The 25,984-nt window shown below is 39.2% G+C and overlaps 1 protein-coding gene across 3 annotated transcripts in view; it reads right to left on the bottom strand.

Annotated features, from left to right (window-relative positions):
* stx1a (syntaxin 1A (brain)) overlaps positions 1 to 25,984 on the bottom strand; it is a 56,060-nt gene that overhangs the window by 8,675 nt on the left and 21,401 nt on the right. For all 3 annotated transcript variants that reach the window (XM_027280789.1, XM_027280790.1, XM_027280788.1), the window contains exons 3-6: positions 23,874 to 23,973; positions 9,687 to 9,761; positions 6,471 to 6,544; positions 5,580 to 5,688 (exon numbers count right to left, since the gene is read on the bottom strand). In XM_027280789.1, coding sequence (XP_027136590.1) covers positions 5,580 to 5,688; positions 6,471 to 6,544; positions 9,687 to 9,761; positions 23,874 to 23,973 — 358 coding nt within the window. The remainder of the gene's footprint in view (positions 1 to 5,579; positions 5,689 to 6,470; positions 6,545 to 9,686; positions 9,762 to 23,873; positions 23,974 to 25,984) is intronic.

Here is a 25,984-nt window from a genome sequence, read left to right as displayed (position 1 = left end):
GTACCTCTTTCTATGTACCTTGTGGTTTTGTTTCTGGATGTTTTATCAACCTGGTTGGGATGATTAACCACACCTGCCAGCACAAAGCTCGTCATCCTAATGTTGTGGGTATTGTAGAAATATGGGTGTGGTCCAGTTACATTGTGACCTGACGAAGATCAAGAGACTGCAATGTTGTCATTACTAAACTTTTGTTGCAGTGGGCAGATGTTACAATTCATGAACATTCCATGTTTTTTGTGCCTAAGCCTAACCAAACCTTAACCACAGTTTAACTGGTGGATCATAAATAATAATTAATAAGTAATAAGCTGAAATATAACCATATATATAGAGTGCAAACAGCTAATCGGTTAATGTGGCTAAGTGATGCTGATGGTTGTTATTTCATATTCACCTTACAGACATTAAGTGGTATCAATCTTCTACTATCATATAGCTTTATTAGATATCGCTCTACTTTTTCTCTCCAACAGGGAATGTTAATGCAACAACATCAACAGGTTGTACCAACCAGGAGGGACTACCTTCTGATTTAGCTCTTCAATAACATGAATGGAGATAAAAATGATTTAATCGTGCAGGGTGCAGAATGATGCGACAGAAGACAAATGAGCAGTTGCAGCTATACTTATCGTAGCTACCACGGACAGTCAATGGTAGCTGTACGCTATCCTCCAAAAATGGCGGCCCCACGCCATAATGCTCCATGATTTCCATTCCCTCCACTACAAAACCTCTATTCATGACCTAATCAGAGTGTGTGTGTTTATATGTGTAATGAAGACCGGTGGCTGGTGTGGGGGGCCTCAGTGGCAGAGCAGGTAGGTTGATGGTGAGTGATGATGGTTGTGAGTCAGAGGCAATGATTGCCTTCATGAACAGAATACAGATGAAGCTGGTCTCTGACCGTTGCATGGACGTACAAGCCATGTGCACTTTTTGTTCATTTCGCGTCTCATAAACATGAGATATCGTGTCTAATCCAGACGTCATATCCGTGTCAAACCAATGAATTTCATTTAGATGTGGTCAAGACGTCCCGCTGTTTCATTACCGTGCTTAAAAGTCTACTCATGTAGATGAGCAATGACATTTTGCAGTTTGACAAATGAGACAAAGAGGAATGAGAGATCACCTTCAACACATCTCTGTGATTGATTCCCTACCCCCCAGGCCTCACGGATATTAAATAGTCTCTCGATCATTAGGGCTAAAGCTACAACATTTATAGAGGGTCAGAGTTAGAGTTGAAGGACAGAGAGGAGCAACAATGAGTCATGGATAATTGTGAAGAAAAAAACAAAACAAAGGCACTCTGGTGCTACCCTACCCTATTTATCTCACTTCCTACACACACACACACACACACACACACACACACACACACACACACTCCTCATTGGCTTTTTTAAAACCCTGACAGGCTCCGAGGGAGGCTCTTATTTGTTACCATGGAGACCCAAACCCTGAGAAGCCCAATATGAAGCCAAGAAGTCTCACTTCACCCGTAGCATTTATGGTCTATTAAATCATTCATACTATGTTGCTACCAGTAACGGTATTATTTCATTTCCATTGTTATGTAACACAAATGAAGCGAGACCCCCGAGGAACAGAGGCGAACCACATGCATGCAGAGTGAGTGCTTGTTATGCGTCTGTTCATTGCAATCTCACCTGCAAAGGAATGAGAAAAGCGTGTATAGCTCATCTGCACATATATAGGTCAATCTGATTGCTATGTTGGGAGAGATGGTGTTGGTGTACATCTGTCTTTTTTTCCCTGGTATTGTGAGTGAGGTGTGTGTCCGCGAGGGAAATAAAACATAATCAAATGTCAAAGAGGCCCTGCGACGCCTGTGACCAACATCCCCTCCATCCTGCTGAGCCTGCCTGTCTGCTTATGGAAGCAAATCAATGTGTGACACTCTGCATTCTTCATCAGTGATAAACTAAAATGCAACAGACTGGCCTTGAAATATGACTTATGCAAAAATATTTACAACAACAATATTTATTTAATATTACTGTAGTTAAGCCCCAATAAGTCATGGAAGAACATGGAGGATATGTCTCTTTAAAGGAATAGTTTGACATTTTGGCTCTCTAATTAACATGTTACCGTATATCTTGTATGTTTGATCGTACACAAATCAAAGTATACAAATGTCATGTTGTAGCCATGAAATAGTCCAGCATATACACACTTTGATTTTTGTATGGATCAAACAACCATGATATAACTATAGAGATGCTGATAAACTCATTTTGTAACCTTTGGATGGAGTCAGGCTGTTTCACCTTGTTTCTAGTCTTCATGCTAAGCTAAGATAATCACCTCCTGGCGATAGCCTTATATTTACCATACAAGCATAAAAAATAGCTAAATAAATGTATTTCCCAATATGTCAAACTCATATCAGTGGGCTGATATCAGACAGCTCAGCTTCTAACTTTCTTTTCTATATCTCAGCCACTCATTGTGGAAACTATTTCAAAGAAATCATGGGTTATTAGTGAGAAGGTAGAGATCAAGTTATCCAAACTGTGACAGGTCTGCAGAAATAGAAAAGGCATGACAGATATATCATCAGTATCCTGAAAATTTTACTTGCAGCTAGAAACAAGTGCAACCATTTTATGTACACAGAAAGAACCAAAAATAATATTTATATGAAGTCTTGGGAAGATTTATGCAAATACATTTGGACTTCTGTTTACTGTGTCACTAATGACTATGCAAATAGGGGCCAAAATGCCGTTGTGTAGACAGTTACATGTTTACAGTGTGTCACAGTGTTTCTTTTATGTCTGTATCCAGAGGCGAACAGGAAAAGAGAGAGGCAGCAGAGGAAACATCAATACTCAGTCTGACAGACCAGACTAGGTTTCCCTCTGTGTGTGACACACTCTTATTGATTCACACACAAACAAGGGTTTCTACAAAGGGTTGGCACAACAGAAACACAGCTCTCTTTCCATATTACTCTAAAGGTATTACACTGTTTTAGATTCAAATACAGACCAAATGGATTCTGAAAGGGAAAACCTTTACCGGAAGACTTGTTTCATCCAAAACCAAAAAACTGCATTTCTTTCTTTGCCTCATCATTTCCCCACTCATCGGTGCTCTCATTCCATCTCTGAACTCTCCCTGCATGTCTAATCCCTTCCTTGACAACAGGTGATATCAGCTATAAGGCCTCCTGTGACTCCACCAGCTGACAAAATCAAATCCAAATGGATCTGGAGGAGCTCAAGGAAAAACTGAGTCAGGTGTGCGTTTTTATTCCATGAGGAGGATTTGTCCTTTGATTAACCCCAGAAAAGTGCAGTGTGTTGTCACTGCTGTTCTTTTTACTGGATCACAGGGCGGCGCCCACACATATAGACCTGCTTCATGTGTCTGCTCTAAACTGACAGATGGCCAGAGGAAATTACGTCTATGCCAAGTGCCCTGCAACATAACTGCTCCTGCTCTCCTCTGCTATTACCACTAAATGAGTCATAGTGTTCTTCTCTGCATGCATGCATATGTGTGTGTGTGTGTGCACGCCTTTGTGTATAAGGTGACTGTATCGCAATGACTGTTGGGGGGCAGCTGGCACCACGCAGCCTGCCAGGATGCCGTAGCAGAGGCCGTAGCAGAGGCCGTGCCCGGGGCCTGCCGCTAGTACCTGTCAAATCACATCACGCATACAGTGTGACACAAGTAAGACGAGCTCAGATTGTAGCTTCAGCAACCTGCCATGTGCACGAATAAGGGTGTGGGTGTTGGTGATGTATGTGTTTTGGAAAGTGTGAGGGTGGTTGTTTTGGTACATTACACCAGACAAATTTAAAATAAAAGAAATATGGAGGAGATAAACTGAAGACTCTCTGCAAACAACGATGAACAAAGGACAGATTTTATGTACTCAAGTGCCTTGGATGAGATGATTGGGTGGGATGATAATGGCTGGATGTACTCCGGGCTTTATGATATGCTGTCACTGGTGTACAGTGAGATTTTGTGGAAGGTTTTTAGATTTGTTTGCATTTATTAAGTTATGTTCAAGTCTATGTTCTGTGTTTTTCCAGACTAAGAGACAAAGTTGCCCTTGGGGGAGGAGCCGAGGTTAATTCATTTCCAACCACCAGGTTAAAGCCTCTTTTTTTCTGAATAATAAATGTAACAGACAGTGGATCAGTGGATAAGTAAAGTGAATAAAGAAGTAAATAATCCACTTAATCTAATTGTGTAAGTGTTAAATGTACACACATCCCAGTGTCGATGGCTAACTATCATCATCTATTACTTGTAATGTGTGGACAGTGGTTATGGTTCTAGCAGGATGTTGCAGTGATGAAGTTTTCTCCTGCCAGAAGTCACAAAGAAAAGATAAAGATGAGTGAACAGCCTGCTTCAGCAATCATGAGACACTTCTCGCCACACGTATTTCACCGAGTGACTCATACGTCAATAAGTGTGGCACATCTTTATGTGAAATCCTCACACTTTCGTAAGAGTATGGAGATGTAGTAATGGTCTTGCATAACAACTGGGTGATACTGATACTGTGCAGGTGTAAAATGATTTTGACACTTTACAAAGCGAAGGGGAATATGGGTACAGACTATATTTAGCCTTATTAAGATGAAAATAGCATCTATGACAGGAGGGGGGATAAAAGACACGCAGGGAAACGTAATTTCTTTGTCATGCTTACTATTTAGTTTTTTTATGAGCATAGCACAGATGAGGTTTTGGGACATTACAGCACAATCAGTGATATGATGAGAAGGCACAGGCAAAGTTCATAATGCATGTTAAAAGTGATGATTATAACAATAACAATTCCCCAAGTATTTATCCCATTTCAAGTCATTTTCTCCATTGAGCGAATAGAGTTATAAGAAGGGAAACGAGAATGGAAGGGTCCTTCTTTTTTTTAACTTGAGGTCATAAAGATCTTCAAAAGGTATGTGTTGCATACACAGAAGTCTTTAGGAATATTTCGAAGGTACAAAAAGGTAAAATTCAGCGAAGCAAATTCCTTGTATGTACCATTCAGATTCTTTGAAATAAGGAAAGAATGAACAGCAGCTTTGGACAGTACATTTTTCACATCATATGCCCCCCCCCAAAGGTGGGATCAGACTACAGGGTATTAGACTGATCTCAAACGCATGGGTGGTCGATGAAACACCTGTAGTGTGACTTTCTGGCAGACAGTGTGGTATCTGTGGCACAAGATGACACTCGAACACAAAGATTAGGATGTCAGAATTATTGTGTGTATGTATGTTCTCCAAACTTGATGTTGATCCCTCTTACCCAAAACTATTTATTCCTCTCCCAGCTCATTATGACCAAGACATGTCAAGAGATGATCGTCTAGTAGTCTGACTTACAACAAGTGAGCTCACTCAATCTACACAGACGTGCTCATGAATCTTTAAAGCTTCAACAGCGTTAAAAAAAAAAAAAAGACTGCAAAATAAACAAACATTACGTGACTGAGAAGAGATGCAGATGTGTTACGGTAAATCAAGCAGCAGTCAGTGTAAAGAGCTTAGTCTCCCAGGTCTACTCACTGATCTCCAGCTGTCTCTGAATGCGTCCCTTGCAGCGCTCCCTGTAGTCCGACTGGGTGGTGTTGTACTCTGACATCACCTCAACAAACTTCCGGGACAGTGTGGAGTGCTGGAGATAAAGCAAGGAACAACAAAGCACTTTAAACCTGCTCAATGCCAGTAGTGAACACCAACTTAATTATTCATTTGAATAGTAAATGAACAGGTGCAAGCATCTATTGACGGGTGGTGTAGCTGTGTATCCATTCTGTACTACATACTAATTCTAAGTAGCATGGTCACGCAAAAAAAGTGATAAAATGAAGCACAGTCAAGAAGACTAAAAAACGCTGGATTCCGCTGAATTATTCCCATAATTCAGAGGAAAACAGAGGGGCTGTTAGTACATCATAGTGGGTTATGTTTAATGCTCCATTCACATGGATTTAGACAGCAAACCATATATCATTTTAGTGGAGTGGAGTGAGTTTTTTGCTGTCTTCTGCGATGAAATTTACAACCAGATGTTACGTAGCTCCATCACACAAGGATAAAACATTGCAGGCCTGGACAACGAGAAGCTAATAATTAATTAATTACTTTAAATAACAGACACAAAATAATTTCAGATATTTTATTCCATGCTTTGTAAACATACAAAATCACCATAGTAACGTATCGTCATGTGTGTGCGTGTGTTTTGTTTTTCCATCCTGCCATGCCGAGTGTTTGTTTGTTTTTCTCATGCTGTCCAGAAGGTGTTGTCCATCTGCCATCTGCCCGAATCCATGTGAATGCAACGTTATACTAACTTCAAAAACTGTATACTTTCACAATAGTATGATACATACTGTATAAAATTAGTATGCACTATGCAATTAGGACACAGCTGCTCTCTCTCCTGAGCTGTACCTGTGTCTTGCGTATCCTCAGGTCAGCTGATGACCTGTTCTGGCCTTCTTCTTGCTCAATGGTTTGTTGGATACCTGAGAAGAGACACAAAAAGTACAAAATCAGTTAGAGGATGAGTGCTCCTCTTGAAAACAAAAATAACGACTGTCTTTAGAGGTTTACTACACCACAAAAAATAAAGTGTCAGATGTAACAACTGATTGTTTCAGTGTTTTAGCAGTAGTGGTGGTGCTAAAAGTGTGAACCTGATGTTGGCACACGTGCACCAGAGGAAAGATGAAATGATCATGAGAGCAGAAGCGTACTAAGAAAACCTCATGGCAATCCACCAAACAGATTATGAGATACAGAACTGTACTTTGTGTGCAAAGCTGACATTTTGACCTGAGGGGTGGTTGTGAGAAGAAAGATCAGGGGGTCATCAGATACACACAAAGATTCAATCTCACGAAAATCCACAGAAGATTTCATAGAAATCCAGCCGTTTTTGAGTGCCGGTCAAAAGAAAGGCTGAATGGAAACGAATTGTTTCGTGAGAGAAACAGCTTGTGGTCAAAATCATCACCAATAATCCTCTAGAGGAAATTAATATTCATAACAAACTTGATTTTAATCTGGTCAAGATTTCTTAAACAAGGTGTTAGACGCGCGATAGATCATCCATCTCTTATACCGAGAGTGCCTTACATGTCAGAGCTACAGTCAATATATTATCATATAGTAATCACTGGGATAACTCTGCTCTTATCTTTCTTCTTCATATTTTTTGCCCACTTTCCTTACTTCTCTCTCACAGTCACACCTCAGGAAGTCATTGTAGAGGATCCGCCGTCAAGCATAATAACATAAATTAAAGAGACCATGTACCGTAGTCAATCATACTGAATTATACAGAGAAGTAAGAGCTTACTTATTAAAATATTTTCTTCCATTTTTCTGTCATTTAAACATGGATGAGATCGCTGTAAAAGCTCTTGCACATTCAAGGACCTGTGGTTGCTTTTATTGTACATGCTGTAAACGTCTATATTTATGCTAACAGCTTGAGAATATCACAGTTAATATATAATAATGCATGTAAGGTAAGAAATCTGCATGTTTGAACGTCACAAACAACACAAATCCATGAGCATTCTTACATGGCATTATCCAAAAAAAACATTGTTTTTTGATTGTGCACTGAAAATGACACTGGTTTGTGTTTTGTAATATCATTTTAAGACAATGAATGTTGGATTTGTGGCATCAATACGGTGTCAAAATCTGAATCGACTCCTTGTCCTTATTGAATTTGTGTCTTCAGCTACAACCTAAGTTTATTTAAAACCCACTGAACAGGAGAAAATTCACGAGTGGTCCAAACCTATTTTACGGGTCACAGACAGACTCAACAAGTTAAAAACACTTGCTTGGCTTAAGAATTATGACCCGTGAAATCCTGAAAGGTTTTAGAGGTCTTTCTTCGACAAGCAGTCAGTTACACTAAGAAACACAAGTCTGACACTGAAACTCTGACTTCAAAAGAGAAGTCTGACACAAAAAAATTTCATCATTAAATCATTAAAACAAAAAAATCCAGTAGTTGCCAAAGAAATATATTAATTTAGATATAATTTCAATCTACCAAGATCAATGCTTAAATCATTCTTCTTCTGTTTTTGAATCAATTCACTGACTGAATCTATTAGATTGATTGTGAATTGCAAAGCGATAGGTACAGTAAATGATGTCAGTCTTTCCTTGGGTGCTGTTTGACAAAGATGTCATTTACGGACCAACCAAACACACACACACACACACACACACACACAAACATAGGCGGGCACACAAAAGTTACACAAAGGTATCCTGTGGCAACAACCGATGTGAACTGGAATGACACAGTTAAAGGCCTGTGATGCAGAACCTGTTCTGCCTGATAGCACTTGTAAATTGTCTGTACCATTGTACATATATGTGCACACAACACTGTGTGTTTACGTGTGTTTGTGCATCTGCAGGGCGTTGGATGAGGGATAGAGGCTATTATCTGCTAGCTCTCTGCAAGTTGTGCTCTACTTTCCTGGAAGATGCTGTAAAGGGATATTTTATCTCTGACCTCTGTTCTCTGACACCTGAGTCCTGTAGGGAGGCACAGGACAGTGTTTTATGTCATACAGTTGTTGGTGGGAGAAACAATATTTCAGTAGCGACAAAGGAATATAAGAAAATACATACATATAAACAATCAGGGATAAATAATACATGTTGGTGTGTGACACTAATCACTCTGCCCACTGCAGTGCAAAATCTCAGAGAGTAAACTGAGTTGTCTATTAGTTGCCAAGTGTTGTACAGGTCACTGTCTCTTTATGTGTCACCTCTCCTGAGAAAGCACCCATCCATCACATCACATCAAAAGATAAACAGCTGCACTCATTGGTTATGGATATATTTTATATTACAGTCATAGTAATGTAATACAGATAATTATTTACTTCTCTGATTAATCTTTAGGTCAAATAGTGACTTGTTGTTATAATTCCTAGATCCCACTTGGAAGTCTTTATATTTTTTATCCAACAAACAACCAAAAATTCCAAAATTATTTTAAAATGTATTTTACAATTGTGTAAGACAAGGCTGACATTCAAAAGGCTGCAATCTTTAACATATCTGCTTGAAAAAGGACCAGAAAGTTGCTGATTAAAGGACCAGTGTGTAGAATTTAGTGGCATCACCCTCGGCTCACCCTCTCCATTCAAGTGTGAAGGAGAATCTATGATTGCCGTGATACGCACGAAAAACACAAAAAGCCCTATTTAGAGTCAGCGTTTGGGTGGCTGTAGACAGATTACTGTAGAAACATGGCAGCGCAACATGGTGCACTCTGTGAAAGAGAACCTGCCACGTCTTTATTGATATAAAAGCTCTGTTCAAAGTAACAAAAATAACAATTATTATTTTCAGGTGATTAAAAGATTTTGTAAATCCCCCCTCCCCGACATCTTACACACTGACTGGACCTTTAATTTTCTGTCAATTGACTAACCAGTTAATTAACTAATTGTTTCAGCTCTAACAGACGAAAAAAACCCTCATACTGAGCAGCAAGAGCACAAAATGAGTACTTGAGCAATTAAGCATTAATTATTTGAACACAAACAAGCAAAGGGCTTGATTGATGACTGACACAGAAACATAGTTGCAGCTCTAGCAGGAGAAAACTGTACTCACTCTTTAATTTGGAGCGTATTTTGTTGGCCAACTTCTTGATGTCTGCCATAAGATCCTCCAGCTCAGCCTTAGTTTCTGAGGAGAGGAGAGGAGAGGAGAGGAGAGGAGAGGAGAGGAGAGATGAAATGACTCTTAGTGTCTCACAACAGGAACAAACAATTCATCAATTTCAGTGGACAGCAGCACATCGTGTCCTTCTTTGTGTCTTTTATATAAAGTACCAGCATCCTTCACTTCTCTCAGGCCCACACCCTCAAACATACATTCTTTACAATATATAGAGACATAAAGATGAAACTCATGTGGGTAGATGGCTACATGTGGGTGTTGACAAGAAAGATTTGCTATTTTGGTGACCACGAACAAGTGAAAGCGAAGATGAATAGCAGAATATTCTGGCTACAACACGAAGAATGTGTTGTTACCAGTTAAAATATCTTATCAGTATGTGGAGTTTGGCAGATTTCAACGATTACTAATCAAATCAGAAAAATCTCCTCCAGCATTATGTACTGACAACTTTCTAAACGGTTCTTGTCCAAGAGAGTCCCAAAGCACAGAAATCTAGTATCTAGTTTGCTGAATATAAAGCAGCTCAAATAAATGAAGAAAAAAAGGTATTTTTTGGAGGTCAGACCAATCCTGAGGAGGAAAAAAATAAATACACATAAAATGTTTTACTTGAGTTGACTCCTGTGCCACTGATGATTTCTATTTAATCATTTTCCAAGTCTGCTGTGCAATGAAGTAGAGATATGCTGTCTAAGAGAGAGGAGAGACAGGGATGGCAGTGAACACTACAACTGCAACGACAAATCGATTAATTAAGCAATTAACAAGAAACCTTCAATTTTCAAGCAAAACATTTTAAACATTTGCTGGTTCCTGATCCTTAAATATGAGGATTTGCTGCTTAACCTTTTCATATACGATAGTTCATATACGTCTATTGTTTGTTTTTTTATTAGGTAAATTTCAACTCTCTGTATTTTTTGCATATATGGCAGTGTTGATAATAAAGTTGAACTTGAACTAAACCGTGAATGGCCATTTTTCACTATTTTCTGACAAAATGATTTATCAAGGAAATAACCGTCTTATTAATTGTTAATGAGAATAATGATTACACCTTTGGACAGTCTCTCCTTGAATGCCTTCATAGTGTTTTGCTCATTTCCACTCACAGAAATGCTAGAAGTAAAGAAATAAAGTCTGAGTCTGGTGTTTATAGATTTATAGAAAAACAAAACTACAATGTATTGCACTCATATCTTCCACCTTTGTACATGTATAGACGTAGCTTGTGTCATCAGTGCAGCCTTCAAAAGGCAGCAGCACTGAGGCATGGCTGGAGTGTCACATCATGTTGCTTATAACAAACTTTTCCTTTTCATCTTCTTTCCTTTCTATTGCTAATTACAGCGACAGAGAAACTAAAGGTTTCATCATATTTTATAGACAAAGCAGAGAAAAACACTTTCATCTAGTGTTATCGTAGGTCAGGATAATTATCTGCAAACCTCTTAGATTAATGAGACTTCAAATATCAACAAAAAATGTCGTTATTATTCTGTAATTTCAAAGAAATCGACATAGAGCGATATGAGCAGCCTGGTGGTGTAATCTATTCACAACAGAGAAAATTAATTGAAGAAAAATATTATTTTCTTTGGTTCACTTGACTAAGCTTGTCTAACGAACTTCTGCTTTTATAATTGTATAGAAAATTGAAACGGAAGAAAATAGATTATTATTACATTTCCAACATGCAATCCATCTTCCTCGTTGTTTCCATCACTTCAAAATATAGATTACAAAACAGGCAGCGTGTCCTTTTTGACGCCATGAACTATTTCACCTTGTTACAATGACTGCAGATTATTAGCTATGTAACTGAGAGCTACTGGATCTATAAGCACCAGCCCTATTTAGCATTTATAAGCACTATATGGTAAATGGACTGTACTTATATAGCGCCTTTCTAGTCTTCCGACCACTCAAAGCGCTTTACAGTACGTATATCTCATTCACCCATTAACACACATTCATACATTGATGGCACAGCCTTCGGGAGCAGTTTGGGGTTCAAGGACACTTTGACATGCAGACTGGAGGCGATCGAACCGCTGATCTTGTGATTAGTGGACGACCCGCTCTACCTCTGAACCACAGCCGCCTCACTATAGTGACGTATATAACACATTTTAATGCAATTGTGAGCACATATAAGCACATTTTAAGTGTTTATTAATGTACTTCTCCTGTCAAGATGCTTATTATATTATTACAACTGTATTACACTTTGTCATCTGCCTATACCTGCTTACAACGACAATAAAAGCTGTCGTAAATCACTTATTATTAAATGTTCATAAAGTGCTTATATATGCTAATTAGGGGGACTTAAAGTAAAGACTTGCTGATCTATTTAGTTTTCACTACTGGGAGAAGAGACAAAGAGAGCAGAGAGAGAGAAGAACAAGGCATACACATTTCACACACATGCTCTGACACCCTGGAGCATTAATTTCCATTTTTAGCACATTGCAAAAGAAGTGAGAAAGTAATTTATCATGTTAATGCCATTAGAGAACCAAGTCTCCATATGTTAAAGCCAAGACAGCAGACACACACACAAAATGATCCATTAAAGTTGCTGAAGTCAACCAAACCGAACTGCCTGTAGTATTTCTTTATAATGAGTCTGTTTCTTTGTTAACCTGCTGCTTTAAATGACAAAGATGAATTGGATATGGACGGCTACACTTCTGAAGTGAAACCCAAAGCAAACATCTGCATCCAATTACAGGCAGAGCCTCAATGGATAATTTGATTACAGAGTATGAGGAAGAAAACAGATATTTTTGAGATATGTTTTTAGGAAAGAAGCTTAAACATTATGAGATAATCACATTGTCTCCTTCTCTACAGCTGTGCTACAAATCCACATTATATGAATGCTCTTCATGGCAAACACTTTGTAGATTAAAGCAAACAGACTGAGCTGAAAACTCATCAACACAAACAGACAATAAAGAAATGGAGGGCCACATTTATAATAAGGCATCATTTATTCACAATGTGTATGTAATATAAATAACAATCGGCAGCTTATACCAAACATTAGTTGGGGATAAATCCTCTGACCAGCTTGTGTGGTAATATAAAGCTATAACAGCTCAGTGGAGATAGTGAACCTATTACACGCTGATCAGCAGAGCACTACGAGCGTTTCATCTGCTTAACAGATGTATCAATGAACATCAGCTCAGCAGGACAAAACAGTGGACACACAGAGTGCTAACTAATAACGTTGTCATTTTATATCTGTCTGAAAAAGACAGCTTCTTTTGAATGTAAGATGACTGGACAATAGGCAGGTTTCTTATTTTTTGGTAAAGAGATGGAGAGAGATGACTGGTGAGTAACGCTGAATGCAGACTTTGTTTGTGTACAAGAAAACACCACATTTATGTAATGTGTACAAACCATTATAACATAAAGTATAAAAAGAAAGGTAACTGATAACACAGAGCACAAGTGTGCAGCAGTTAGACAGAGAGACATGAAATACTGTAGGAAAGTTATCACGGAGGATGTACAGTGGAGCTAATCCAATTTGTTGACTACAGAGGAAGCGGACAATTAAATCTAGTATTTGACACATGAGATATCCAATTCTAGAGAAAGGAGTAAATATGAAAAATTGTTTATTTTACTAGTAATTCTAAGATAAACACTCGCAGCAGCATCTCCTCTGTATGCATTTGAATAAAATTGTGTCTCCTGTCAATAATCGGTGGAAAAATGTATGTATCATACACTGAGTTTGTCAGGGTCAGAGGCTGAAGTGGTGGGCTGAGGCCCTCAGGGCTAGATAAATAAGCAGTGCTCTGTGTGTCTTTGTGTGTGTGTGTGTGTGTGTGTGTGTGTGTGTGTGTGTGTGTGTATGGAGAGTGAGAGTTGTTTCATAAATGTAATCAGTTACAGATGTTACCTGTGTGTGCTTTAATTGGTTTAATCTAATTAGATTAGAGTAGATTAGATTCAACTTTATTGTCATTGCACAAAGAACAAGTATGACATGCAGTTTAGCATCTAACCAGAAGTGCAATAGGCAGTAAAAACTGATGTACTTATGTATAGAGATATATAAATATACTGTGTATATATATATATATATTTATATGTATATTCAATATAACCTAACAACACTGTTTTATATGTTCATCTTGGTGTCCACTTTAGAAACACGTAGAGGTGTAAGGTTATGAAAAAATGTTTCTCATTTCTGTGTAACTATAGCAACCTCTGGTAACCTCAAATTCAGCTGATGAGGTCAGTTGCGCCGACCTCACCGAGATAATGACATAAAAACCCAAGCTCAGTTTTGGGCCGTGCGTGGCGCGGGTGTGTGTATGCGGTATGTATGTGTGTTGAGGAGTTAGATTAGATTTCCCCCTCGTGGTTACCAAACAGAGGAGGCCAACCTGCTTGATCAAGTGTCTATTCAGCCTCATTACTGGCTGCCTGAAAAGAGGAAGAGTGCAGACATTGATGAATAAGTAGAGGGAGAAGTGAGAGGGAAGCAAATTAGAGGGCAAAAACTGAAGAGTCAATTGAGCTGTGGCTTCACACCCCATCCTTCTCCCAGACGCTCTCAAATGGAATCTTCAGGTCACGCTTGTTGCCATCATTAAGACTGTGTTGCTATGGCGATGTGTGCAGTCGGTCCTCTCGCCGGATTCAGATCGTTTCAAAGTGGCGGAGGGAAAAAGAGACAGCAGGGAAGAAAAATGGAGGGAACGTGGAAGCTTGAAAAAGTGCAGAGAGAAGATAAAATAAATGATGTATCAGGATATTTATTGAAATGCATGAATATACCGTATGTTATTAAATGTAGTTGTGAGTTAGAAGTGAAGACTACAACATAAAGTGAACCTTTTTCCCCCCAAAATGAAACAGTATGTTTGTTTACCTCTTTTTAAAGGTTTATGTCCAACTGAGAGATGGACTAATTCGCTGTTATTTTCGGTCTTTTCATTTGCCTTTTTAATAAGATATAAATCATAGAATAACACCAGACTTATCCTTTATATGCAACAAAATGACCCTCAAAATGACTCAAAACTAGGACACTGTTACAGGCACTCACTGCATGCATCCTCAACCACTTGAGCTTTGAATATGACTTTTGCTACAGCTGGCAGTATGCTTGGAACAAATTTAATTTTGGTGTGTTTGCCTTGACAAAATTAAACCAGAATGACTGAAACAACGCAGAGAAACTGAGCTGACCAGACGGGCTGAAGCTCATTCAACACTTTCCAATTTCAGTCAAAGACACTTGAGTAAAGGAGCTGTGCATTTCTAGAGGACGGTTACACTGTTAGATTTTGTGGAAAAGGCCGATCTTCCATTTACAAAAACACAGACATGAGATAGGAACAGTGTTAGCATGAAGTGTGAAGCTACAAATGTGACGCTCCACACCTATAAGAACAGGACGTTATTAGCCAGCTGGTAGCCAAGCAACTAAAGTTCTCTACCTGAACAAACTCAACAGTCCATGTCACCTACAACAGTCTAAAATATAGTGTGAGCAGGTGCACCTATTACAGCAAAGGGAGGCAGAACACGGTGGCAATTTTGAGCTTTAAAACAGCTCTTCAGAAACATGCGGGTGATGTCGCGCATATGTTGTCAGATAGTAGTCTCTGCTAGCAACTGGACCTGATGAAATTATAGTCTATAAAATGATTGTTTGTCATTTTGTAACACGTTGATTGATGAGTTTTGGAGGTGCTTGTAGGTGGATTTTGCTATCTTTGGTCAGAGCCACACTAGCTTTCCCACCATTTTCAGTTTTTGTGCTAAACTAAGTTAGCTGCTAGTGATAGCTTCATATTTAGTCCGTCAGGTATTAATTCTCTGATCAATCTGTTGGCAAAAATGTGAACACGTTGGTGTAATACTGCAACTAAAGCTCAATATTATATCAGTGTTGCACGCCAGCTTGTATACAGTATAGGCTACTGGTATTTCTTTGCACCATCATCGTTGACATCCTTTGTGAACACACCAGATCTGATTTCACTTAATGTCAACTGATCACAATGGCACCTATATCATCACTTAGCAGCACATTACTGTGATTTAATAAAAGATATAGGTCCTGGCCAATCCTTCCCTATACATTAAACTTCAATCCTACACCAGCTTTGGTTCTACAGCGGCAGCATTTATCCACTCACAGGACCATTCAGGTCAGCAGTCCATCTTTCACGCTGATAAAGGAGGTCCTGTTATTATATCGACACAATGTGTGTGTGTGTCAGACTGATGTCAGGGTACCATGACACTGACGAGACACCAAGCCGATTCTGTTTCCTCCACTTTAACTCAGGGTCAATCGCTGCCTTTCCAATCTCTAACTTGCAGCCATTTATCTTTTTCTACATCTTGCAGTATCTCTCCGTCTCCCCCTTGCTCACTCTGTAAATATATTACCAGTCCTTTGTGTGTTTGCTCCTCTTATTGATCGTCTAGAGCCCTCTTGTCTGATGTTTTGGAGAGACAGAGTCTGAGCTCATCCCTCAAACATTCCTGATATGTTCTCTTCTGCCAAAATACAGTACGAACTCAATGACAAACTGACAGCACAGATAACGTTTAATCACTAAACTCTACGAGAGAGTGAAGAGTTTGGATACAACACACTCACTCATCCCTACCTTTTAATACTGGCAGTTGTTGCTACAGTCATTGACAAGTATTACTACAACCAGATGTTTACTGTTCAAACTACTATTGTTTTTCTTTGTAAATCTACATTTATGTAGCAAGGTTGAAAGTTGTGAATGCTAAAGAATAACCTGTTTGGAACATTTCACAGGTAAACAGGTTATCTGGTAACATGTCATAGTGTCAAAAGGTCATACTCAAAAAGCTCAGTCATTCACAAGCAAACCTGGGCCGAGGTTCACCATTTTGTGAACAATTTAAGAACAATGTTCGTCAATTGCAAGGAATTTATGGATTTTATCATCTACAATCAGTAATATCGTTAAAAGATTCAGAGAATCCAAAGAAATCTCTGCATGTAAAAGGGCAAGGTCGAAATCCTGACAGAAAACTGGAAAGCTGACAAGCCTACATTTCTTTTTTAGAAATCACGTCTTCCAGGATAAATCCAAATATTTTTGGAACCAGAATCGGCATTTTAAGTCCTTGTTATGGACCTTCAGAAAAGAAGAATGTGTAGTTCTGCTGCATTGATTTTGTCCATCATGAGTCTGACAGTGTCAAAGGTGTTCACATTTAAACAATCCATAGTTCTTAAACTGAAGGTTGTTATAAATCTCATCATGCCACGGCTGAAAATCCATTTTCTTGAGCCCAAGGTTTAGCTGAAATTGAATGTATTCTCAGTGGATATCACCACTGTCGTGCCATGAAAATGATAATCCATATTTTTAACTTTATGAATCCATTTAGTAGTAAAAGTAAAACACAGTACATGATATCTTATTTTGTGCACCACTCAAGAGCAGATCTGGGTGTTGTACCTGATTAAGTCCCTGCTAACAACCCCCTCCTTTTCTCTAACAACCTCTCTTTCTCCTGTAACATCTTCAGAGACAGCATAACAGGGTTACTGTGAGTGTTACTGTCACTTTGAAACCTCCCCCTGCCTCCCAACACTTGACATTTCAATCTAGATCAGAGCACTAACACTGCATGCCTCTTGCTGTCCGCTGGTTCAGGAGTCAAGAGGACATAGGGCAGTTAAACTGATTTATCCCTACGTGAATGAGTTATCTTACTAGCTTTGACCTCTGTTACGTGTTGTGTCCTTGGCTTTGGCTTTGACCGTTAACCTCAATTTAAGAGGGATATTATTATTCAACAGTATATCGCCATGTCTTCAATGGCTATAACACTACATCATCTTGGACATTGTGCAGGAGATGTAAGAGGAAAGAAAATTGTGAGAGATAAAAGAGGGAACAAAGAAAAAAGATGGCTGACGAAGAACAAAGGGAACACAAAAAGCTGGGGGAACTTACAAAACACTTTTAAATTTTGGTGGAGGAGCTTTGGCAAACAGCACTCCGAGGGAGGGAGCGCTCCCAGCCAAAAAACTGACACTAGAAATAGTAACACTCACAGGCTGCAATTAAAACAAGCTTCTCCAGAGCTGCGAGCTGAGGACTTTCAGAGGAAAGACGCTCTTTAGAAACTGTAGGCTGAGATGTCAGAGGGAGCAAACGCTAAGTGGTTGGAAAAACAGAAATGCTGCTTAATAAACTCTCAAGTAGCAGCGTTAAGGAGCAGATTCTTTGCATTTAATTAAACTAGAAGTTTGCACTCAATGCACTCAAGTACATGTTGCAGTAGTATGGTGGTCAGCAAGATGTTGTTCATGTGTCTCAAACCAAGTCAAGAATATGTGTGTTCTTTTGTTCCAGAGTAAAAATGCAAGTGTAAAAAATTGAATGATGAACAAACGAGTTAATATTTAATTTCTCTTCTGTATTGAGTTTACATTCATTAGTGGACTAATTTTCAAGCAGGCAGCAGTTGGAGTTTGATGTTACAATCGATCCAAAACTCTGCAGCCAGAAGCACTGAGAGGAAACACAAATCTAAAGTTCCTCTGCTTGTTTTCTTGTTTCTACCTTTGATGTTCACACCCTGTCCTATATATAGACAGCACTACAGGGTAGTACTCAAGGCTGCTTGTCTCAAACGGTTTTAATGTACAAACCAGGAGGGTACATTAAGTGCTGCTAAGGTTTCCTCCCACAGACGCACACAGGTTACACTAATTGGAGACTCTAAAATGGCCTGTAGGTGTGATTGTAACAGGGACAGATTATCTTGTTTCATGTTATTAATTTAGCTTCGTTTATGACGCTGGAGGTGTAGATATACAGTCACTTTTAGGAAACAGCATAAACCACTTGTCCGATTAACTATTCTTCAGGTTCTTCTACTAAACAATGGGTTTTCTGGCTTGGACTATTTTACTACTCTCCCAGAAAAACATTTGGATAATAATCTAAAAAAACTTAATCAAATCAGATCAAATCATACACCCAGCTCACAAATGAAACACACAATGCTTTCAAGTCAAGTCAAACAACTTCTATGTACTGAAGTCTACAATTATCTGCCATGTCAAATGTATTGTGACATTTTTTAAATTAATAATAATAGACATATAAACGCTCAAAACAAATAATGCAATTATTTAATGGACAATGTGAATTCAGTCACGCTTCTATATATATAACAAATCTGTGTCTTCCCTTCCTGCATTAGAGGAATGTGCTCATGAGGAATCCCAGGTTCGATACGCATTATGACCTGATGGCTATTACCTAATCTATCATCATTATTATTGGACCTCCTACTTTATATTGCTACTGAGCACAGCCCACACAAATCCTTAATACCAACCAAGCAAAACAAGCATACACAAACACACACACACAGACACACACACACTGTATATTGCAACTCCATGGTAGAAATTTGCTATGCCTCATTTAAGGGGGTGGGTATAAACTGTGATATGGGATAATGTGTAATGCAGGGGCGAAGGTATTATTACAAAGGCTACGTGTGTCTGAGTATGTGTACGTGTGTGTGTGGTGTGTGTGTGTGTGTGTGTGTGTGTGTGTGTGTGTGTGTGTGTGTGTGTGTGTGTCTGTGTGTGTGTGTGTGTGTGTGTCAGCAAATACAAAAGCTCCCTCAGCAGAGGAGGAGGAGGAGAAAGGGAGAGGTTGGGGTCGTGTAGCTGGCCAGGTGGGTGGTGGCTGGGGAGATGTGATGTGATTATGAAACTGATAAACCGTGACGGAAACAGAAGGTTTATCGTCTCACAGTGTTACGGTGAGTTGTAAAAGACCTTCACTAAAAAATAAAAAAAAACGTGTGTGTGTGTGTTTCCCTGCTACTCCTCCATTATCCTGTTTATCAGCAGACTGCAGAGAAAATAGATGACACTGTGACTGCACTCGCTCTCTGTATCACACACAGACAAGGTCGAAGCACCTGTTTTAGTAATATTCATGATTGCTGCTTTTACGCTGTAGAGAGAATGAGTGCGTAGACAGTGAAACTGTGAGGAAAAATACTTGTCCTAGAAGAGGAAACGTGGAGGAGAGTCATTGCCACAGGAACAGGAAGGAGATGAAGTTTGGTAGAAGGAACGAGCTTTGAAGTTACGGCAGAAAAAGATGGGCTCCTCTCACCACAAGGGAGAATAAGACTTTATAATGGAAAAAAAGACAAACAGAATATTTTATAAAAACGATGAAAGACCACACTGGCCTTTTATGGAAGCAACATTTTCAGTGAATCAGTGTAGATCTTAAAGTACGTCAGATTTCACATTAAAATGTCATTGTGCAATTAGTTTTGATGACACACACACACACACACAATATGAGCAGAAATGTCAGACCGATACCACAGCAGAAAGACTACACACACGTGCAACCAACACACTGTAGGCTCTACGAATTATATTCACATACATCACACGTTTTCTGTGGTCAATGGCTGTGCTCTAATGCAGGAAGTGTGCCACTCTGACACTGTACCAAAATAAAGATGTAGAGAGGAACTCAGGGTGAACAAGCACATGAGTTTGAGGGTTCGTCTCCTCAAAACAGTGTTGACTTTTTGTGATTTGTGTTTGTAATACTTTGGTTTAAGAACAAAATACTTTCAATCACCCTCAGCTGTACTTTTGGCTACTTAGCAAAAGCATTGCACCGGCTTCAGCATGTCAGCATTGTCAGATATATAGGTATAATGTTCAGCATGTCTTAGCACGTGTCTCAATTCAAATACTTCTGTTAGTACACTTCTGTGTAGTACACCGTGTACTTCCTGGAGTAATGCATTCATTTCAGCAGGGTAGTGTTGTCTTAATTCAAGTACGGCTGTTGTGCACTTAACAAAAATGACGGTCACAACATTTTGTCAATTCTTATCTTTGCCAAATTGCCAAATTGTAATTTGAATTCACACACAAAATATAAAACATTGTTCAGGAGGTGGAGGAGCTTCCTCAATCAGGGTATTCGTCTTCGTCAGTGGTCACAATGCAACAGGCAGGCGACGAAAATCATACTGACCTCATTGTAATGAATGACCCTGACATTTACATCAGCTGCCAACTGATGTGTATTTATCAGGCACACGCACACGCACACACACACACACACACACACGCTGCATTGATTTCGATCACAAAGGAGACGACTTGTGGAAGAATTCATATCCTAAAGCAGCACCTGGCCTCTGCTCTGCACGTCATCTCCTGCCCGACTAGTTAAAGGGCTCATCTGATGTCTGAGGCTGCAGGCAGATCGATGCTTTTTCAGATGGAAGGTAGGTAATCAGGGAGAGGAAAAGAGATGTGGGGCGTTACTAGTGCGAGCAACATCACCCTTGTCAGAGCAGGGGTCAAGATCAATGCCCTGACATACATGAAAGGGGAGGACGTGAGAAAACACAGATAGAGGGGGTAGAAAGAGAGGAGGAAAGATGGACTGTAGCAGCACAGACTGAACAAAAGTGCAGACGAGTAGTTGGAATGGACAAAGTGAGGAGAGAGTAATAAAAATGGCAGACGGTGTTAACAGCAAGTGAAGAGGTGAAGACAGGACTGAAGAGTAATGGAGTGGGAGCAGGCAAGTGGAGAAAAATGGACAAACAAGGGTGTAAGAGATTTCACTGTGAGAGCATAAACGCACAACAGGACAGAGAGGACTGATTGGCTCTTCGAGGTTCTTCTATCAAAGTCTCCATCAGCAGGCTGGCTTTCAACAGGCTGACAAATTGTTCTTTATTTCCTCAATTTCTTTTAAGGAATGGAGTCATGTTTCTTTGTTTTGCTCGCTGAAATCTGCCACTATTATCAGGCTTTCTGCTGCCATGAGATACTAGACGGCATATAAAATAGCAACTTTTGTCTCTTTCTGTTTTCCATTCAAGTTTTTTTTTCTGACTCATTACTCAGTCATTGTCATATTAAATATTAATGTAATCATTAAAGAGTGTGTGCGTAAAAAGGGTCAGTCTTGGCTTGATATAATCAATAAATTATGATAATTCACCCTTTAATAGAAGAAAAACAGTTCAGTCATAATCCATAAAATCTCAGTTCTGGTCGATTTGGCAATAACCCGCAGTTACTAACGTCTTTATAACACAAGTAGAACATTTCCAGATGAAATGACACATATTATATATTGATCATATTTTAAGCAGCTACTCTGTCAGAAGTACAACAGGAGAAGACAAGCAACTCATGCAACTTGTGATCTTTATAAATCACTAAATCTATTCTCGTATCGATGCAAATATGTCTTCAAAATGCCGGCGGCTGGCATTTCTTGTTGTGACTCATCACCTGCCACCCTGTCTGGTTAAGTTTGCCTTTTTTGACTGATCTCCTCTTTTTGACTCTTGATGGAATAAAGCAACTTTTACTCTGTCTGTGTGTCGTGCCTGCGTGACTAGACAGATGTCTAAATTAATCTATTGCACAAAGCTGTCTCTGTAGGACTAATTTGCCATGAAAGAAAACATGGCTGACTAAATAATCACATTGTGCACTGGTCATCTCTTCTCACTTGAGCAGTCTTCTGGAATAATTCAACAGGCACAAGAACATTTTACTGGGAAAAGACAATGCACAAAAAACATTTTTTTGTTTAGTGTTTCCTGATTTATTTTGCAATTCTTCCCTCTCCTCGTGTCTGTAACTTTTTTTCCCGCCTTTGCTGCGCTTGCCACCAGTTTTGATTGTCTGTTTCACCCTGATTAGTTTCACCTGTGTCTGTTGTGTCAGTGTTTCCACTTGTGTATTTAGTCTGTGAGCACCTAAGTTTTAGTATCAAGCATTCAGTGGTTTGTCCTTGTGCTTTGAAATTTTTGCTTTTCTGGACATTGGACCTGGACCTTGCTTCTTCTTTGATTTTTTTTTTTTTTTGACACCTGCCTTTGCACCCTGTAAGTTTGTGTTTTGCATTATTACATTATTTCTTTAACTCCAAAAGGCTCCTGTAGTATCTGCATTTGGGTCCTTCCTTTCCTTTTTCCATTCCTTTCCAAGTTGCCATACTTGCACAACCTAAAATCTTGTGTGGGGGCTCATTAGTTTGTGCTCTGGATAGTTTCTTTGGGCAAACGAAAATAACCCACTACTGTAAGTTACTTTGCACTCTAAACTCACTTCACACGGTTCTCTTCATAAGAAAACCACAAATTATGACCCATTATTTCCTCTTTTTTTTAAACATTTGCTGCCACGAGTCAGCAGGTGTCACTTATTGTTACCGTGGAAACATCTCTGTTAGTTCAGATTTAGCTAGAGAAGTTTTTAAGATTAAAGTCTTTATTTTTGTGAAACAGTCTAAGTTGTATTAGTCCAATCTCAGAGAAAATTGAAGTGACCCCCTGTTGGATGATTCATTATGTTGAGCCACTCATTTAGCCCCTTTCAACCAAACAATTAGAGGAGCTCTATAACCTAATCTAGGAGGTTAAAGTTTCATTAGTGCATTCCTATTTACTGGTTTCACTGGATGTAATGAATATTAAAACGAGGAATGCAATGATAGAAAGGGGACTAACAACCAAAGATGTGCATATTCAAACGCAGCATTTAATAAAACTTAATCTAAGTACTCAGCTGGGGCAGTTTCCTGGTGATATGTATACCAGAGATCTCACCTTCAGTACCACTTACATACACCAAAGCTTCCCGTTTATCTATATTCTGAATGTTTGTACAAAGGCTTTGTTCATAGTCTTATTTAAACAATATTTTATTCATGGGTAAAATGGATGGCTGTTCACAATTTTTTCTGATTTATAGAGTGATAAAACAAGATATATCGAAATGTTACTCTGTAAAAACCTTTAAATTTAATATGTCAGCAAAATGAAACAAGAACTTTGAGCCTGGCTTTATCCAATGTTCTAATAATACACATAAAATTTCATAAAATAATAATAATTATCATGTCACCAACCAGATGATACAAATGCGACTGGTCAGTCAGATAAAACCAGTACAAAAACGGAGAGAGTCACGGTGTGTTGAGTTTGTTATGCTGAGAGAGTAAAACAAGAGGAAACAGAAATCACAACCAGCCTTACTTTCATCGGGGTTAGGTGAGGCGAGGATGGCGCTGTGCTTCCTCTTTACCTCCTCAACTTTCTCTGCCAGAGACTCGATGAAACCTCGGATCTCCTCCACCTGCCGAGAGAAGAGAGAAAGAGACAGAGACCAAAAAGCACTTTAGATCTCCTCAGCGCTGAGGTAGGAAGCACCAGAGATTAGCCTGAGTGATGTTGACAGAAACTGAAATGAAGATCTCATTATCATATTAGAGGCAGGATGAAAGCAGAGTGCAGCAGGTTTAAGTGAAATAACACACATGTATAAAGTCAGTCATTATTTCTCTCATGCATGTGTAATGTGTGTATTCAAACTGCCATATACCATTAATGCAAACAGAGCTACATCTACTTAATTCAAATGAATGCTTTGCTCATCACTGAAACATTACGTGCAGTAAAAATGACTGTCTTCTACTTTCGATACAGAAAAAAACCCACTCACCTGTGTCTTAACAACCTGTGATGTAACTCAGGATATTGAAGTATAAATCACAGCTTAAGTAACACTATATAGCAGAAACAGGAGCTGCACAAAGCACCGGAATATGATGCGGCTACACTACATGGCAAAAAGTATGTGGCTAACCAAACATAATATCCATATTTGATCGTTGATTATCTCATTATAAACACATTAATCTGCAGCTGTAACAGCCTCTGCACTTCCTGGAAGGCTTCCCATTAGAGTTTGGAGCCTGGCTGCAAGGATTTGCTCCCATTCAGACACAAGAGCATTAGTGAGTAAGATGATGTTGGGCAATAAGGCCTGGCTCACAGTCTACGCTACATCTCATCCTGAAGGTGTTGGATGGGGTTGTGATCAGGGCTCTGCGCTGTTTTTCCACACTAAACTCAGAAAACCATTTCTCACTTCACGTAAAAGGGCCTTCCCAACTGTTGTCACAGTTGGAAATGCACTTTTGTTCATTATTTTGTGTGTTTTTATTTTTATTTTTATGAAGACGTACCTTAACTGGAGAAGCCTAGCCCATAAATACACAAAGTAGTCCATAACATCAACTTCAGAAAATTTGGGAGCAAGTCTCAATATCCATCAAAATCCTAACTAATTATTTCTTGGCTTGTTGCCTACCTATTAAACAAACCTCAGGCACATTCTTTCTGCAGAAAGATGACGGGTGAACTGACTGATTTTCAGGGTCGGTATAAACAGGAATATTGTATTCTTTTTCTGTCTGCCGCACACACTCAAAGGAATTGTAGACAGACATGAAAGCGGAATCAATCTCAGAAAGCAAATAAAAATATTTCCAAAAATGTTGAATTATTCCTTGAAGCACATCACTAAATGCATGAAAGCAATATTATTTTTATTTATTGTTTATATTATGTAACTTTTCTGTAACTTTTCTAGACATGGAGCAACTTTGGATTGGCTACCAGAACTAAGCGTGTGGGCTATGTATTTGGGCTCAGCAGAGGCAGAGCATGGCAGAGACTGAAGAGGACGACAGAGGACGCTAAAAAGAAAGAAAGAGAGTGAACGAGCAAAAAGCTGCTGGACGAGAGTAAATCCTCGACTGACTTTTAGCCAGAACACCGAGCTGGGCTTCTTGCTGCTGAACTAGCTGGCTGCTATGCCTTGTGTTGTTGTTTGGCTCTTAGCAAAGATGCCAACTTGCTAATTTTGTTATCATAAGCAATATAAGTATGACAAATACACATGTATAACTGTTCATATTTTCTACAGTGGTACTGCACTCTGAAAGGAAATTGACCCTGGAAGTGCATTACATTCATATTCTTCTTTGATCTCTTGCACTTCACAGCATCATCTGTCACCAAGATCCAGGTTTGACATTCTAAAAAATCACCTCCCTCCTCCTCCCTGCTGGCTTGTCGCCAGCGTTGCTGCCTCTGGCTCAGGCAACAGCTGGACGAGCAGCGGGTCACATCTGTCAGTGATGTCATCAAACTCTACTTTCATCCCAGTCTGTCATCCACCCCCGATCACTTACTCCTCCTCTACACCTGCTCCGCTACAGGTCAGCATGTCCCCCCTTCATTCTTTTCTATGATACGTCCGTTGTTATTTCTCTGTGCATGTCACTGGTTTGACGTCTCCA

This window comes from Larimichthys crocea, chromosome VII (assembly GCF_000972845.2).
Source record: "Larimichthys crocea isolate SSNF chromosome VII, L_crocea_2.0, whole genome shotgun sequence".
NCBI classification, from domain to species: domain Eukaryota; kingdom Metazoa; phylum Chordata; class Actinopteri; family Sciaenidae; genus Larimichthys; species Larimichthys crocea.
This window is presented reverse-complemented; position numbering and strand designations above follow the sequence as displayed.